Genomic DNA, 15584 nt, shown 5'->3' with positions numbered 1-15584 from the left:
CTAAGGCACTGTAGTCAAAGCAGGATGTCGGGCCTTTACGATATCGCGCGTTGCTCAGTACTTCGCATGGATTCTCCTCCTGAACTGTTTGTTTTTAGTTAAGGGAGTTAGTAGTGAGCTTACCTGCCACACAAGATCGAAGAGATTTCCACTGTCAGCATAAATGAGAGAGAGTGTGAGCATGAGCATGAAAAGGATACATTCTGTCCTGATCCGTGTCAACCTCTCGATCTCACATGAGCTGCAGGGGAGCGTCTCAGCGACCACAAAGAGGAGGTTGGTGTTTTCTATGCGCTTTGCGTGGAACAGCCTGTGGGGAGACAGTGATGGATATTTAGCCAACTTCATACAGTATGTAGAGTGCAGGTATGAGAGCACAAACACATACTGCTGATGCTCTTAAGAAAAACCCACCGTGAGCAGTTTCCACAGTCCTGCAGCACGTTGTAGGAGTTGGTTGTGTTTGTAAAGTAGAACTGGCTTTGGATAGTCATACAGCTGCTTTCCCTCGACTCAAAACCTTCAACCAGGAGATCATCTAGAACACAAACAACATTTTATATAATGTTTATTCTAAAAGCTCATTTGGATTGATTATTTTTTTAATGAGACTAAGATGTTCTAAAAGGAGGAAACTGGTTTGAATTGATTTTTATCCAGGTTTTATGTACACATTAATCTAAATGTTGTTGTTTCCAGATGTCCTGGTGCAGGAATGCACTTCATTGTTAACAAAACGGGGTCAGCTTATGACATATTTACGGTAACAGAAGTGTGAGGCGAAAAATAAGGAATGCAAATTAGCTGCTTGTTAGATGTTTGTACAAGTGACATTTTTTTTTTAATCTAATTTCTATCATTTTCAACATAAAAACAGAAAATAATGAGCCTTAAAAATTCCTGAATCCATTAATCCATGCGGAGATATTCATGTTTGCACACAAATATTGTGTTAAGATATACAAATCCACCTTGGTAGAGCCAGCTGTTGTAGGCCAGTCCATACAGTAGCTGCTGGGTCACAGACCTGTTCACAAAAATGTTCACATTGCACAATGAAATACCATCTGTAAACATCAATAAATATAGTAAACACATGTCACAGCTACAGTAACACTGACCTAACCCCCACCCCCCCACCCCAGTGTAATGTGCAGAAGTCTTTACACAGTTTAAATTGTTTTAAATGGCACACATGTTCTTGGTGTCATCTGAAATTCTCACCATGCAACCGTGGAGCTCCACCAGGCCAAGCTGAGGATGTCAGCAATGGACGGCTGTAGAAACATAGAGTAGTTACAGATGAGAGCTTTCCACCATATCAAAACGATGTATAATAAAATGTCCCAGAATCTAAAACCTGCAGGTGGTCTCTTACCACAAAGATGCCCCTCGGTGCTGCACCAGTATGGCTGCTGCTGACTGGTTCACATGCAGACTGGTAGTGGAAAGACTGACGGCGAGTGAAGATTGAGCTGTTGTAGAGTGCATGCATCAGGTAAGGGTCCACATCACCAAAGAAAAGACCGATCTGTCATGGATAGAAAGGAAAGACAGCAACACAGAGGAGAAGAAAGTGTATAAGGGAAATATAAACTTTATTAATGTTTTCACTTCTTTCTTTCTTTTGTATTTTGTTTCGTTTCATTTATTTGGCCCTGCAGTGACAACTGAACTGAACTCATATAAATGCAGGAAAATTGAGATTAATTTAGTTGAGTTAAATACTTAAATGTTCCTGTAAACAAAACTATTTTTGAAATCAGCAAAAATACAAAATATGATTTAAAACATGCAATACACCAATACCATTAACAACTGCTAGGTTGATAAAAACCTCAGAAATTCACATCTGCTTACAAAATATAAAAAAGATTTGTATACCTTTATTTTGCATCAATTTTAAAACATAGTGAATAAGACATACAGCATACTTTATTTGAAAAGTAGACAGTGCATGAGATACAATAAAAGAGTGAGCACATTACCACACAAAGACAAACCTTTTTCCAGTGATCTCTCTGATTGGACATTACCAGAAATCCACCATCATCGATGAGGTAGCAGAGGAGGTCCTACAGACGACATGGCACAGTTTACATCAAGTGAGCAATTTTTAACTCTACTTTCACTGAACAGCAGCAGGAAACCGAAAACCTCAAGATACAGGTTGACGTGATCTTATAAGGGGAGATAGCAGACTGTAAAAACCTGCAGGCAAGTGTGAAAAGCTGAAAACCAATACAAGAAAAATATGTCTTTATACAGGCAGAGTACATGAATCTTTTCAATATAAAATACATTAAACTGCAAAAAAACATTTTCTCATGAGTCATTTGGTCTTAAATTAACCATGCTAGACTCCATTATCAAAACAAGCCAATTTATATTATATAAAGTAATAATTTATATACACTTGGTCCAAGTTTTCAACATTTTAGAGCAAATCACTAAGTATAAGATGTATAAGAAACTAATAAATAATCTCACCCCACGGCTGATTTTTCTTTTGCCTTTTTCAAGAAAATATGATTTTAGGGCTCAACATCTGACTAAATTAGTTGTTAAAAGGGAGATTTTTCACAGTGTAATATCCTACACCCCAATACACATAACTCCATGTTTGTCATATTGCTGACTTTTGCTGCAGCTGTTTTGCACACTCGTTAGTTGTATGTAGTCGTTATTAATAACCTGAAACACCATCTTAATCTTAATCATGCACACCGGCAGCACTGTGGATTTGGTTAATTACACTGGAAACGTTGCTCGTCTGTGAAGTTGACTGAAAGAGAGACAACAGCTCTGTTCTGGTCTATAAACTGGACGCAAAGTTTCCTCTAAATGACAGACCAATACAAGCATATAAGAAACACATTTAACCTCTGAAGAACGCAATTGTGGTCACAAAGCTGAGGACAGTATCTGGCTGTAGTAGCAGGACTGCTACTGTCCCGTGGTTGTGTTAATGTGAGAATGAAACACAAAACATTCTTACGTCAGTGTTCACTTCACAGTCCATCTCGCAGCTTCTGGATGGTCCACACTGTTTTAACAAAATGTGTTATGAGACATTAATGTCACGTTTGTTACAGTAAATGCAATCTAATTAAGTAATGAGTGATTATTAGTAATTAGTGCCACCGTGCAGTACCTTGTGTGAGCCCTGTCGACTGTCTGACACATTGCTGGCCAGGATCTTAAACTTGTCCACCCACGCCTCCAAGTCCAGCTTCACTCCGACCACTGAGTGACAACATCCACAGGACCAGAGCAAAGAGAGGAAGAAGAGGGTAAGCAACAGTGTTTTGGTAAGAATTGGTACAAAACAGAGGCAGCTGAAATATCTGAGTGATAAAGAGCATTCCTGGGAATCCCACACATGACACAGGATACCACATTAAGTTTTCCACATAAAAGTATTTTTCTTACCTGAAGGTTTGAGCAGTTTTCCCCCTAAATTAACCTCTACAGCCGAACTAACCAGAATTCCAACGGTTCCGTTTTCTGCGCCTACAGGGTCGTCCAACACTGTTCACAAACAAAATGTGATTTAAAAAAACAGATGTGAGGTCACAGTCTAATGGCACACACGTACGAATGCTGAATTTATCATTTCACAACCGTGACCCCTGTCTCAGTTCAAAGACGTGATGACACCTGAGATAGTTTGCCGATTGAAACTGTGAGACTATTTTGTCCCACATGCTCATCCCAAATCCAGCTTGCTTAAATCACTAAACATTTACAGTTAAGTCTCATTCAATAAAATGAACTCATGTACATTAAACCTGCATTATAGATTTGTTTTGGGTTTTTTCTGGCCACTTTGGGGGCAGCAGAGACAAGCTGTGAACACACCATTGACCAATCATTACAGTTGTGGTGAATTGTTCAAACGGTTGCTTATTCACACAGTTACACAGTTACAGAGCAACATTATCATTCATTTAAAGTCATGTTCCTGGTCATTCACTCCCTTTCGCTGTTTTTGGTCTCCAACTGCAGAGAAGATATTTGGCTCTTTAGTTGCTAAATGCTCATCTATGTTCACCAGCTAGCCTCTAACTTTGTTAGTTTGTCAGTTGGTGCTGAGCAGGTAGTGTACAGTGGGTTTTGAAAAGTTTTTGCATGAAAACAGCTTTCTGCTGTGGATGAAAACGATCACAGTTAACCAAAACAGTAAAGTTGCAGGCCGTAAAACTAAAACAATGAACTAAAAGATCCTATAAAGTCCAGCAGTGCTTAAGTATACTGCAGAGATTGGTGATAATTCTCTGTGGGTTCATCACAACGACTGACCGCATTCACATACACACAGTCTTTTGATCAATTGTTATTGTAAAAATCTTGATTGTAGCCATTTTAAGATGCATTTGCACAGTTACTCACAGGATCTTGATGGAGCTCTGAACATGTAGCCTTTGTTGTCAAGGCTCCTTCTGTAATAATTTGAATTGAAAGGTTCAGGATCCTCATCCCAAAGCTCAGCAGCTCTGTACAAACACAACACAAATCGTTAAATGTTTTCTGAAAACAGAATATCTGTGAAATTACTATATATTTATCTGCTTTAATAAGTGCATTAATCTTACTCACATGTTGGGAAAAACACGTGTTATACCTCCATCAGTGGATGCAAATACAGCCAGGAAGCCATACCTGTAACAATTAGTTTTTACTTAGCCAACTCCATGTGTTTTAACTGTATTACCATTAAAGAAGATTGCTGTTAATTTGCACAAAGTTTTTTTTTTTGGTGAATGACGTGTGAGAATCATGTGTAAAGCAAGAAAAAGTTGACTCACGAATTCAAGTCCTTGTTCTTCCAAACACGAGAGGCCAGCTGCCCGATAATCCTAGAATCCAAAATCAGGTTGTGGATGAGGCCTTGGTCACCTGAGACAAAAAACAACAGTTATATTATCTCATTGTTGTATCTGCAGCAGTGGCAGATATCACAAACTACTAAATGCTGTTAACACACTCACACTCATCAGATTCTGGAGAAATGTCCAGCATGAGCGTCAGGAAGTTCTGCAAAAACTGGGTGTTGTTGTCAGAAAGATGCAGACGTTTGCAGTATTCCCTGGAGAAACAGAGGACAGAATGAATAAGAACTTTCCCTTTACTAACAGATTGAGAAATCAAGAGAAAAAGAGAAATGGTAGTCACCTTGGAGCCAGAAACACATGTCCTGAGGATTCAAAGGAGCTGGGCAGCAGCGACTGCATATCTATAATAGAGACAGAGGGGGATGTTAGTTTTTTTTCATCTCCTCTTTGTGTTACATCTTAATCTTAATACACACAGCCTCTTGAAAGCTCTGCCTCCCTGGACTCACACTGGAGCTGGAGCATCACATCACTCAGGTCTGCCTGGATGAAGTATTCATTGTAGGGGGGTAATACCAGACCAAGACTGCAGGTGGTGAGAGAGAGAGAGAGAGATAGATAGATAGATAGATAGATAGAGAGAGAGAGAGAGAGAGAGAGAGAGAGAGAGAGAGAGAGAGAGAGAGAGGAAAGGTGAGTGAATACGTGCAGTCCTCATTAGGCCACAGCTGGTTAGTTTTTATCTGTAATTTATAACTTTATTGTAACTGCTCACCTATAATCGGTGCCGTTGATAGGAGTCCAGGTGTAACTTCTGTACACCTCATCAATGTATTGCTATGTAGAGGAGACATTTGAGAACACCCAAAGTAAACAGGCTACAGTTTACCCATTTTACTTTATGTAACGTGTGTGCAATATAGGTTTTGTGAGGTGTTTAGCTATGAGGATGCAGAAGTACACTACTTAGACCACAATCCTCAGAGAGCTCGATTTTATAGTGCTCATATTATGCTCATTTTCAGGTTCATAATTGTATTTAGAGGTTATAGCGGAATAGGTTTACATGGGTTAATTTTCAAAAAACACCATATTTTTGTTGTACTGCACATTGCTGCAGCTACTCTTTTCACCCTGTGTGTTGAGCTCTCTGTTTTAGCTACAGAGTGAGGCATCACACTTCTGTTCCATCTTTGTTGAAGGTCGCACATGTGCAGTACCTAGGTAAGGACTACTACCCAGACAGAAGCAGAGTATGAGGGAAATACCCAAAAAGAATAAAAAAAAAAAAAGAAAAATAGAATATGTTTACGGCATTTACTATTTAACTGGGATGTTTTGGGACCAATTGGTGGGAATTGCTGTGGACAACGTACACACAGTGATACACTGGTAAGAGCGAATTACGTTTAACCTTGTATCCAGCTATTTTAAATAGCTCACATTACTGTATTGTGTGAACAGTCAGCCAGACCTATCACCATAGCGCTGTGGAGATAGGTCTGGCAACGTGAGACTAATGGTCAAAATAATTATATCGTAACAAAATAAGAATTGGGCCTTCAAAACAGTTATTTGGAAATAAATACATAGTGAAATAACTTTTAACCCACTACCGCCCAGCCAGAACCCTAACATCAGCTGATCAAAACCTTTTAGCTGTTTCACCGTACAGACTGAAAACAAGGGTGGCCGTGCGTTTCCATGCTCTACACGACGGCTGCAGTCAGACTAAAGAAATGTTTAAATCTTTTCAGAAGGTGAATTTACTTGCCTCATCAATCGACTTGACAAGAGTTTTGACCTGCATTTCACCTGGTCTTCCATCAATCATTTGTCGCCGGATCTAGAAAATGAAAATACAAAGCGGTTGGTTTTTTTCAGTCACAAACATGTAATGAAAACATGTTACGTGGGGCCTTCAGTTACCTGGTAGGCAGATTGTCCTGAGACAGATAGTTGTTCACTGGCCCGGTAAGAACTTTGAACAACAGCAACAACAACAAGGAACAGAAAATGCTTGAAACCAGAAACCTTTCAGTTCCACTTTCCACTAAGTGCTCACCTCCTCTTTATTGCTGTCCTCCACCTCTGCATCCAGGAAGTCCAGCGTCACAGGCTCAGGAAGGTTTACCGGCTGAGAGGAGTTGAGTAAGAAAAATCCATTTACATTAACATCAAATGTAGAACAGGTATACCAGCATCATAATTATCTCAAGTACAGTATATATAAACAATCAGAATTTGAAACCCCAAAGGGCCTGTATTCTCAACATGCCTTTTCATTCCTGCAACCCGCAATAAAACTGAAATAAAATTAAAAAAGGTAAGCTAAATATACCCCACCTTTGGCTGAAGATTAGGGTGAAGGAGAAGATATCCATTTGGATCAATGGCAAATATGTATCCATTGGCTCCAAGCTGTTTAGGAAATAATAAAAGTAAGGAATAGCAGTGTGTCAGTCTGTACTCTTCATCACAAGTATAACTAAAGCAAAATGTGACTACTAATGGTGTTAATGTGGTGCACATACATTGTACCGTGGTGTTAGTCGCTTTATCTCATCTAGATGCACATCGACTCCCATGACACCTAATATCAGCTGATTCTGCTTGGACAAAATACATACAGCTGGTTAAAGGAAGAGTTTGACATTTTGGGAAATATGCTTATTCGCTTTCTTGCTAAAAGTTAGATGAGACAATTGATACCTCATATCTATCTGGTAAATATGTAGCTGGAGCCAGCAGGAGGTTAGCTTAGCACCAAGAAGTGACTGCACCTGGCCATGAAATAGTCAAGATACACACATATCCCGCCATAACACCAGATAGTGTCGTATTTACACTTACCCACGGGCTTACCCCAAAAAAGATATAAAATGTTAAACGGTGAGCTAGAGAAGCTGGTAGGTGGATTTTGTTACCTAGGAGCGAGGCTAACCATTTCCCCCGGTTTCCAGTCGTTATGCTAAGCTAAGCTTACCCTCTCCAGCAGTAGCTTCATATTTACCGTACAGTCATGAAAGTTGTATCGATCTTCTAATCTAAGTAAATAAGCGTATCTCCTAAAAAGTATTCATTTAAAATGTGGTCATTTAGTATTCTAGGATTTTATACACAGCTAAATTCTGCTTTTGAAAAAAAGAAAGTGACCGTAACCTGCAACATGCAAACATAAAATGACACGTAACCCCTCTTATAATAACCAGTCATGTTACCTGTGAGTTTCCATCCATTGTGAGATTAAATACAGGCAAAGTCCCAGTTACTACCATGCCAAGACCCTACAGAGTCCAAAGACAAAGTCAAAAAATCATATAAATATGATCGTATTTATTCAGCATGTATATACAGTATGGTTGTTGCATTTACTATATTTGATCACATACAGTACAGCCAACAAGGTCATGCAGTCTCACCAAAGCATCCTGATACACATTGGTCCACTGAACCTGTTTGGCATCGCTGCCTGCCAGAACCATGGGGCGGCCCAGCACGTCGAGGTACTCCTAAGAAAACAAAAGAGATAATGTGACCGGCTGCAGCTTTAAAACAACCAACAACATCAGACCACGGGGAGAATGGGTTCGCAAACAAATGGGTGTAGATGTTTTTACAGAGTGAGTGAGCACTACAAGGAGAATTCAAAACAGTGAACGGGGATCAGCTGTGTCAGAGGCACTAGACAAACCCACCTGGGTGTTAATCCTTATAGCACAGATGGAACGGATCTCAAAATAGTAACCTGGCAAGGAAGAGAGAAAAAAGACAGAGAAAAAGAGAGAGAGAGAGCGAGAGAGAGAGAGAGCATGTGTGAGCAATGCCATCAGAAAAAAACCACGAGTGGTGCTCATACATATTCCTGATTTTACTAGATGTTACTCGACCAGTGACTCAGCCACTTAACTCCCACAGATAGGAAGCTTAGAGAGGAATACCACTGAGCTTTAAAACTAGTGTAACTTTATTTGCACAGTTAAGTCAAGAGTCCAACGTAAAGCTCCTGTCGAACTTGAAACCTTTTTTCTTAGAATCTGCTTCATAGAAAATTATTTATTGTTTAAGCTTTTTTTCTTAAATATAAGATCTGGTTTCCCATCATGTTTCATTGCAATGTGGCTGCAACTAATGATTACATTATTTATTTATTTATTTATTTATTACATTAATTACTCAGCTAATTATTTTCGTAATTACTCAGTTAACTATTTGATATAAATTATGCTAAACAATGTCAGAAATTACTGTAGCGTCTTTAAATGTCTTGTTTTGTCCAATTAACAGTCCAAAACCCAAATAAATTCAGTTTACAATCATATATGACAAAGAAAAGCAGCCCAACAACTAATAAGCTGGAAGTTGAAAATGTTTTGTATTGAATTGAATATTTTAAGCTATTCAGAATGAGAATTTGCTTGCCTCATCAATCAACTTGACAAGAGTTTTGACCTGTATTTTACCTGGTCTTCCATCGAACATCTGTCATTTTGTAGTTTAAAAATGTATTTAATTTCTCAGTTATCAAAATAGCAGCAGATTAATTCTATGTTGACAGCCTAATCGATTTATTGACTAATAACTTACTTACTTACAGCTCTACAATGCAATCCAATGACAATTAATATGTACACACAAGTACTCTGGGTGCCATTAAGTCACCGTCCCTGCATGAGCAAAAAGCATCATCATGAGTTCTCCTCAGTGTCAGTGACAGTGATGTAGTCAAGACCACCTAAACCGAGACCAAGTCATTACTAAGACCAGAGTGTATCGAGACTGAGACAAGACCAAGACTTTGAGGGGTTGAGGCAGAGTCAAGACCAAGACCAGACCAGTGGGAGTCCCACACTGCATGACACGATATAATGTGGAAAATGCTTACCATAGGCACTCCTCAAATTGATCTGAAAGCTCCACATTCCCATGAAAAACACTCACAAAAAACTAATTAACATTCTTCTTCATTCACCTCTTTTATTGCCATAACATACAGAATATTCACAACTAGCTAATATGCATAGATAGTATTCGACAGCCAGAGCTTCTTCTCCTGTCTCCTGCACTCATTTTCTTGAAGTGGGTGGGGAACGGGGGTTAACAGTTACAAATTTCAAATCAGAAATGAGTCAAGTTATTGGTTGCATTTGAAGCAGGAAGTTTTACTTCCAATCACAGTAATGATGTTAACACATAAATCAGACGATACACAGGCAATTTAGTGATATCCCTGCAGTTGTGGTCTTGACCGGTCTTGAAATAAAATCTTGAGTCCTCTTTATCTGAGACTGAGACAAGACCGAGTAAAAATGTGGTCGATTCCGAGATGAGACCGAGACCTTCAAAAAGTGGTCTTGAGACCGGAGACAATGGTGTCTGATCTGCACGAGTAAAAGTGACCTCTGCGTGAGCAAACAGAGCCTTGTGACAACCAACACTGGTCTGCTCACAGATGTGAAAGGCAACCCCATTAGTAAGGTAAGTGCACTTTACATTAGGCAATTTATTTATTTGTTTCTCTGTCTCAGCATTGATTAATAAATATACAGTACACAACTCTTTTAAAGTATGGAGTGGGGCTTTTATAGCAATGAATTTAAAGAGTATCTGCTTAGCTAAAAATACTCAATTTACTGTTGATGCTTTACACAAAGTCCAACAACAATGATCCTGTTTGGACACAGGACAAGAAGTAAGTACTCTAAAATTAGGGCCTGTTCTGACCTAGTTTTAACATCTGTCCTGAGTGATCTGATCACAAGTGGACAGGTCTAGGTGTGTGTTTTCACCTGTCTGTAGAATGTATCTCCAAATGCATCCTCAGTGACCACTTATGATCGAAACTCATTTCCCTGCTCTATATGCAAATAAACACGTAGCCTACATAATTTCTGTTTGCATTTAGGCTGGTTGTGTGTGTTTATAATGTCAGTTCTTACTTGCATATATCAAGTGAAAAATGAAAAAGGGCTGCCCACAGTCTGTCTGTTTGTCTACCATAGACTGTATATAAAAGGGTGCCGACATGGATGTCTAATTGACGGGAGGCGGGACCTGTGCAGGGGAAAAAAGATGTTTTTAAAAGTCTCAGTGCGTTCAGCTCTCAGTACATTTGTAGCTTCTAACGGAATCTCTGTGGTTTGAAGTTTAGTTTATATTATAACTGCTTTATTTTACGTTTCATGTTCACTTAGGTGTTGCGTTACATTACTGCTGATGAAGACCCAACATTTCCTGATTTCTTTGCTTCATAATAAAAGCATTTCACTACCAAAATAACGGGGGGCTTTTTTTTGTGAAGAATTTATAGGAATTGAAACCGTTTCACAGAAGCTGCACTGACCGCTCACTTCGCTACTAGAATGTGGACACATGCAGACTAAACCACTTTTCAAATGTGTTTTTTGCGATCCGATCTCAATGCGTCCTGAAAAAGTTTTCACCTGTACTGTACTTGGAGCTGTCCCCTTGTGATCCGATCACTCAGGACGGATGTTAATGCCAGAGAGAACGAGGTCCTACCTTTTGATTATTCTTATAGTGTGGTACTGCTAGTGAACTACAGACTGTAGTCTTAACTTCTGAAAACCTATAGTATCTTTATAGAATTCTTTTTATAATATGGGGCAATTCCATTTGTATTGTGTAATTCCCTTGCTCTACTGCAGTGATTCCCAACCAGGGGGTCCTTGGACCACAGGAGGTACTTCTGCAGTTGCAAGGGGGTATGTGAGCTCAACTAATTAACCAAACTCAATAAAAAACAGCAATTGCGATATGATTAAAACATACTGTATATCCACATATTTCACTGAAGAAAATAAACAGCCATATAGTATTACAAATTGGTTTTATGCTGGTAAATTCAATAACCAGTAAGATGCCCATTAACCTCAGTGTGTGAAAACTAGTTAGCAAACAGAGAAGTTGAAATAGTTAGCTAAAAGTAATGAATGAACTGTTGAAACTGTTAAGTAATAAAAAATTGTTAAAACATCCAACTTCTTCCACTACACGTGGAACAAATATGAATGCAAACTTGACCAAAGCAACTAAACTAAACATTGACAATTAAATTGTATGAAAAAATAGAGTAACAATATCCAGTTTTATATAATTATTAGTTTTAAATAACATCCAGATTATATCTGTTAATAAGAACATATTTGAAACATGACGGGTGGTACCAATGAAGGGCTGTTGGGACAAAAAAAAGGCTGGGAACCACTGATCTACAGTATGTGATATGGGCAATAAAATGAAATGAGTGAATCCCACTAAAACTTCAGCTCACCTTTATTGGTGCATGCGATCCACTGTAAAGGTGTGACATCATAGTTGTGTTGACCCACAGAAAAGGTGAAAACTCGAACCTTAGGAGGAACAAATGGAGAAAATGAAACACAAAGTTTTCAGAGGATGACCAAATACCACAGTGCAAAAATGCTGGATGTAACTGAAAGGTGTCAGCTCAGAAGAGATGATCAGAATAAACAAACCGTTTTGTTGGGCCAGTTGTACTGCATGAAAACATCCTGAGCTCTGTCCTCTCCTCCATCAGTGAACAGCATGATTATTTTATTGCAGTTGGCCCGAGGAACATTTGTCTTCTGAAAAATACATTTAAAAGGGGGATGAATGAGAGTAAACAGTAGGATTGGTCAATACAGTAACAAAATAATGAGTGAGTGGAGGCATTAGTATTGACATAATCCCAAATTGATGTAAATAAATATGTGACTTACATTTAACAGCTGGTTGAAGGCAAAATGAAATCCAGACTTGTAGTCAGTGGTGCCTTTAGCCTGCATCTGCTGCACTGCGTCCTTGAAGATCTTTTTGTTGCGCACGTTAGCCTGGACGAGATGTTTGAAGCAGGGAACCACGGCCTCTGCCTTTTCGTTAAACTGAAACACAGCAGCAGACATTTTGGGCCTATTATGTAAAGTCTGAAGTGAAGAAAACAAGTAAACAAAGCTAGAAGGATTGGGAAATGATATAGTATCAGTGATGAAGAGTCAGAGAGTGTAGCAGAAACTAACCCTGGCCACGTTGACATAGTCATCATCAGACAAAGTGTCCAGCATTTCCATCACTGACGCTTTGATGAGTTTCAGGGTGAGTCCACTGACACTGCCGCTCCTAAGGAAACGTAATCATCCCAACCACATGCTCAAATACATACACAGGGATAAAGGCACACACACACAAGTAAAAAAATCATTTCCCATCAATGTCTGCAAAAGTATGCAGCTTGTTTTTTAGTTCAGCAGAGTATTTGCTCACACTGAAGAAGCACAGTATATGATCCCAGCTGCAGATGATATGAATAAAGTGCTACTAAATATTAGCTCAACAAAAAGATCAGTGGTTGAATTGTAAAACAATCTCATGAAAATGAAGAATTAATGTAAAATATCTTTTGGTGAACTTTTAAAGTCCTTTGATGTGGTTGCTAAAATAGATTTTAAAAAATCTGACGTGTCTATTTTAATAAGTACGTTATAATTACCTGCTTCAATTACAATGCACCCTCTCTCCCTCTAAATGCCCGACCAAAGTCTTCAGTAGTGCTGAGAACTTTACACATGCTTCCTTCAGATTTTCAACGATTTCCCCTGCTGCAGTGATTAATCAGCATTAAAAAATCCTTTTCAGTGGCTATCTGTTTGTCTTTCCTTCTCCCGTGTCTTTCAGTCCACAGAGGAACACACTAACTTTTTCCTAAACACAATTTGTAGCAGCACTGCTAAAATTGCAAGCACAAAAAAACTTAATACAACCTCAGTAAAAATATGGACAAACACTATTTAGTAAATATATGTCCCTAAATATTGTCTATATGACTAAATGTAGAGCGAATGATTTATTTTTAAGTTGTTGGCCTATAGTTTATTCAGCAATATTTCTTTACTATGGGTGAATAATAATGCAATACAATTCTAAATTCTAAAAAAACAACACATGGTTGAACCACATTGATGAAAGGTATTTTTCATTCAACACAATAATAGGATTAACCTTGCAAATAGGAAAGGACCCATTACCGCCACAATGCATAGTAACCATGGAGACAGTACAGTGACAACAGGCTGCTGTACTCGACTATGAGTTGGACTACAAAAAGCAAAACACACTTTAATACCTGATCTACCACAGAAACCGGAAGCAAAACTTGGTCTGATCATGGGGGGGGGGGTTTGTGCCGGACTTTGTCTTATCTGGGAGCAGTGACTTCCTGGAGACTCTGCAGGCTAGCTGATTCCCCCTTTTCTCGCATGTTTCCCAAAATGTTGTACTATTCCCTTAAATAGTAAAGCTCATGTCTCATCAAATTGTTTGTTTTGCCGTTTCTCCACTTATAGACTACAAAACAACATCTTGTACAAACCATTTAAATTTGTTCTTGAGTCTGAATCATCTCCAACCTGACCTTTAGGCTGTTACACATGATAAGCAATATGATCTGCACTCTCAGCTGCTTTTAGTGCAGAGTCAGTGCCAGGTGCACTGTTTTTCCACTACAATTCAACTTCAGTCTGGCTTCTTTCTCTAATGTTGCTGGCCTATAGGACCAGAAGCACCAAGAAGCTGCTCACTTATGTGAAATAACACTTCAGATGGTCTCTTCACTTCAATTGTGAGTGAGAAAGAAGTGCAAGGAAGGCTGAGCAACATTTTTTTTCAGTTCATTATTTAAAACTGCAAAGTGAGGGACAGTTTTTTGTTGTTGTTTTAATTCACAGGTACATGAGCAATAATAGAAGCAACACACGTACGTTTTTATAGTGTACCTACAGCATGCTACATTCACATGTAAGCCAATTATTAAACCAAAGAAACTTTATTAAAAACTTTATTATTATTGTTATTAATTACTTACACATCAACAAGAATGACCATATCTTTGGGGGATGAGGCTCCCTGGATGTACCTGTGACAAAGAAAAAGAGAAAATGCACTACGTCAAGCCTGTAAATCTACTGCACCTGTGATAGTCTGGCATGAAGAGATATTTTCGGCAGCATACTGTACCAGGGTCTCCTCCTGACGTCATACAAGTCGATTTTATCGGGGGCTTTCCAAGGTGAAGCTGAAAAAAATGAAAAGATGTTTCACTCATACTGTTTATGTTAATATGAGTTAGCCCTTGTTCAATCCATTTAAAATGTCCCTTCACCCTTCATATTCAACATCATCCGGTTAGGAAGCACAGGGATGGTTGTTAAAAGCTACCTGGGTAGTAGCGAGTGACACCCGTCGCACTCCCAAACGCCTGCCACAGCAGTGACGGATCCTCCTGACTGTTCTCCATGAACACTTTCTCCAGCGCCTGCGTCCAGTTCAACTCATTCAGAATGACTGGAGCTGATGGGGAAAGAGTTAAGCTTCTTAGATATGCTCTTTAAAATATGTAAAATAAATCAAATTAAATCACAAGCATATGACATATTTCCATGCTGCTGAGTAATACATAATATAATCAGAACTTCACTTGCCTCCTTTATAAATATCTGTGGGAATCTGAACAGCTGTGTAGGAATAGTTGACATTGTTTTTGAAGTTTGGATCATAAACAAACTCCAGCTTGATGTGTGAAGGGTTTTCCACCTCTCCTTCTCCATCCATGGAGTACTACGAGAACATCAGAAAGCACGCATGTCACATTAACCTTCATCTTTTCATCAGCATTATTATAATGATTACTGTAACTATCTAATTGCATTTTGCCAACTTTTTAAAGTCTAT

The 15584-nt window shown here is 38.8% G+C and overlaps 1 protein-coding gene across 1 annotated transcript in view; it reads right to left on the bottom strand.

Moving 5' to 3' along the window:
- The window catches only part of LOC120557727 (voltage-dependent calcium channel subunit alpha-2/delta-2-like), a 54459-nt gene that overhangs the window by 7711 nt on the left and 31164 nt on the right, over positions 1–15584 (bottom strand). The window contains exons 6-37 of the mRNA XM_039798291.1: positions 15335–15470; positions 15072–15203; positions 14871–14928; positions 14719–14769; positions 12878–12977; positions 12581–12742; positions 12335–12445; positions 12130–12208; positions 8534–8583; positions 8258–8347; positions 8057–8122; positions 7370–7444; positions 7182–7256; positions 6901–6972; positions 6610–6681; positions 5611–5672; positions 5345–5421; positions 5176–5236; positions 4992–5089; positions 4809–4899; positions 4600–4662; positions 4393–4496; positions 3433–3531; positions 3155–3246; positions 2999–3046; positions 2004–2075; positions 1379–1531; positions 1225–1277; positions 972–1027; positions 415–538; positions 201–310; positions 2–84 (exon numbers count right to left, since the gene is read on the bottom strand). Of these exons, the coding sequence (XP_039654225.1) occupies positions 2–84; positions 201–310; positions 415–538; positions 972–1027; positions 1225–1277; positions 1379–1531; positions 2004–2075; positions 2999–3046; positions 3155–3246; positions 3433–3531; positions 4393–4496; positions 4600–4662; positions 4809–4899; positions 4992–5089; positions 5176–5236; positions 5345–5421; positions 5611–5672; positions 6610–6681; positions 6901–6972; positions 7182–7256; positions 7370–7444; positions 8057–8122; positions 8258–8347; positions 8534–8583; positions 12130–12208; positions 12335–12445; positions 12581–12742; positions 12878–12977; positions 14719–14769; positions 14871–14928; positions 15072–15203; positions 15335–15470 (2775 nt within the window). The remainder of the gene's footprint in view (position 1; positions 85–200; positions 311–414; positions 539–971; positions 1028–1224; positions 1278–1378; positions 1532–2003; positions 2076–2998; positions 3047–3154; positions 3247–3432; positions 3532–4392; positions 4497–4599; positions 4663–4808; positions 4900–4991; positions 5090–5175; positions 5237–5344; positions 5422–5610; positions 5673–6609; positions 6682–6900; positions 6973–7181; positions 7257–7369; positions 7445–8056; positions 8123–8257; positions 8348–8533; positions 8584–12129; positions 12209–12334; positions 12446–12580; positions 12743–12877; positions 12978–14718; positions 14770–14870; positions 14929–15071; positions 15204–15334; positions 15471–15584) is intronic.

This window comes from Perca fluviatilis, chromosome 4, assembly GCF_010015445.1.
Source record: "Perca fluviatilis chromosome 4, GENO_Pfluv_1.0, whole genome shotgun sequence".
NCBI classification, from domain to species: Eukaryota; Metazoa; Chordata; class Actinopteri; order Perciformes; family Percidae; genus Perca; species Perca fluviatilis.
The sequence above is the reverse complement of the archived record's forward strand: the minus strand, read 5'-3'. Positions and strand labels throughout refer to the sequence as shown.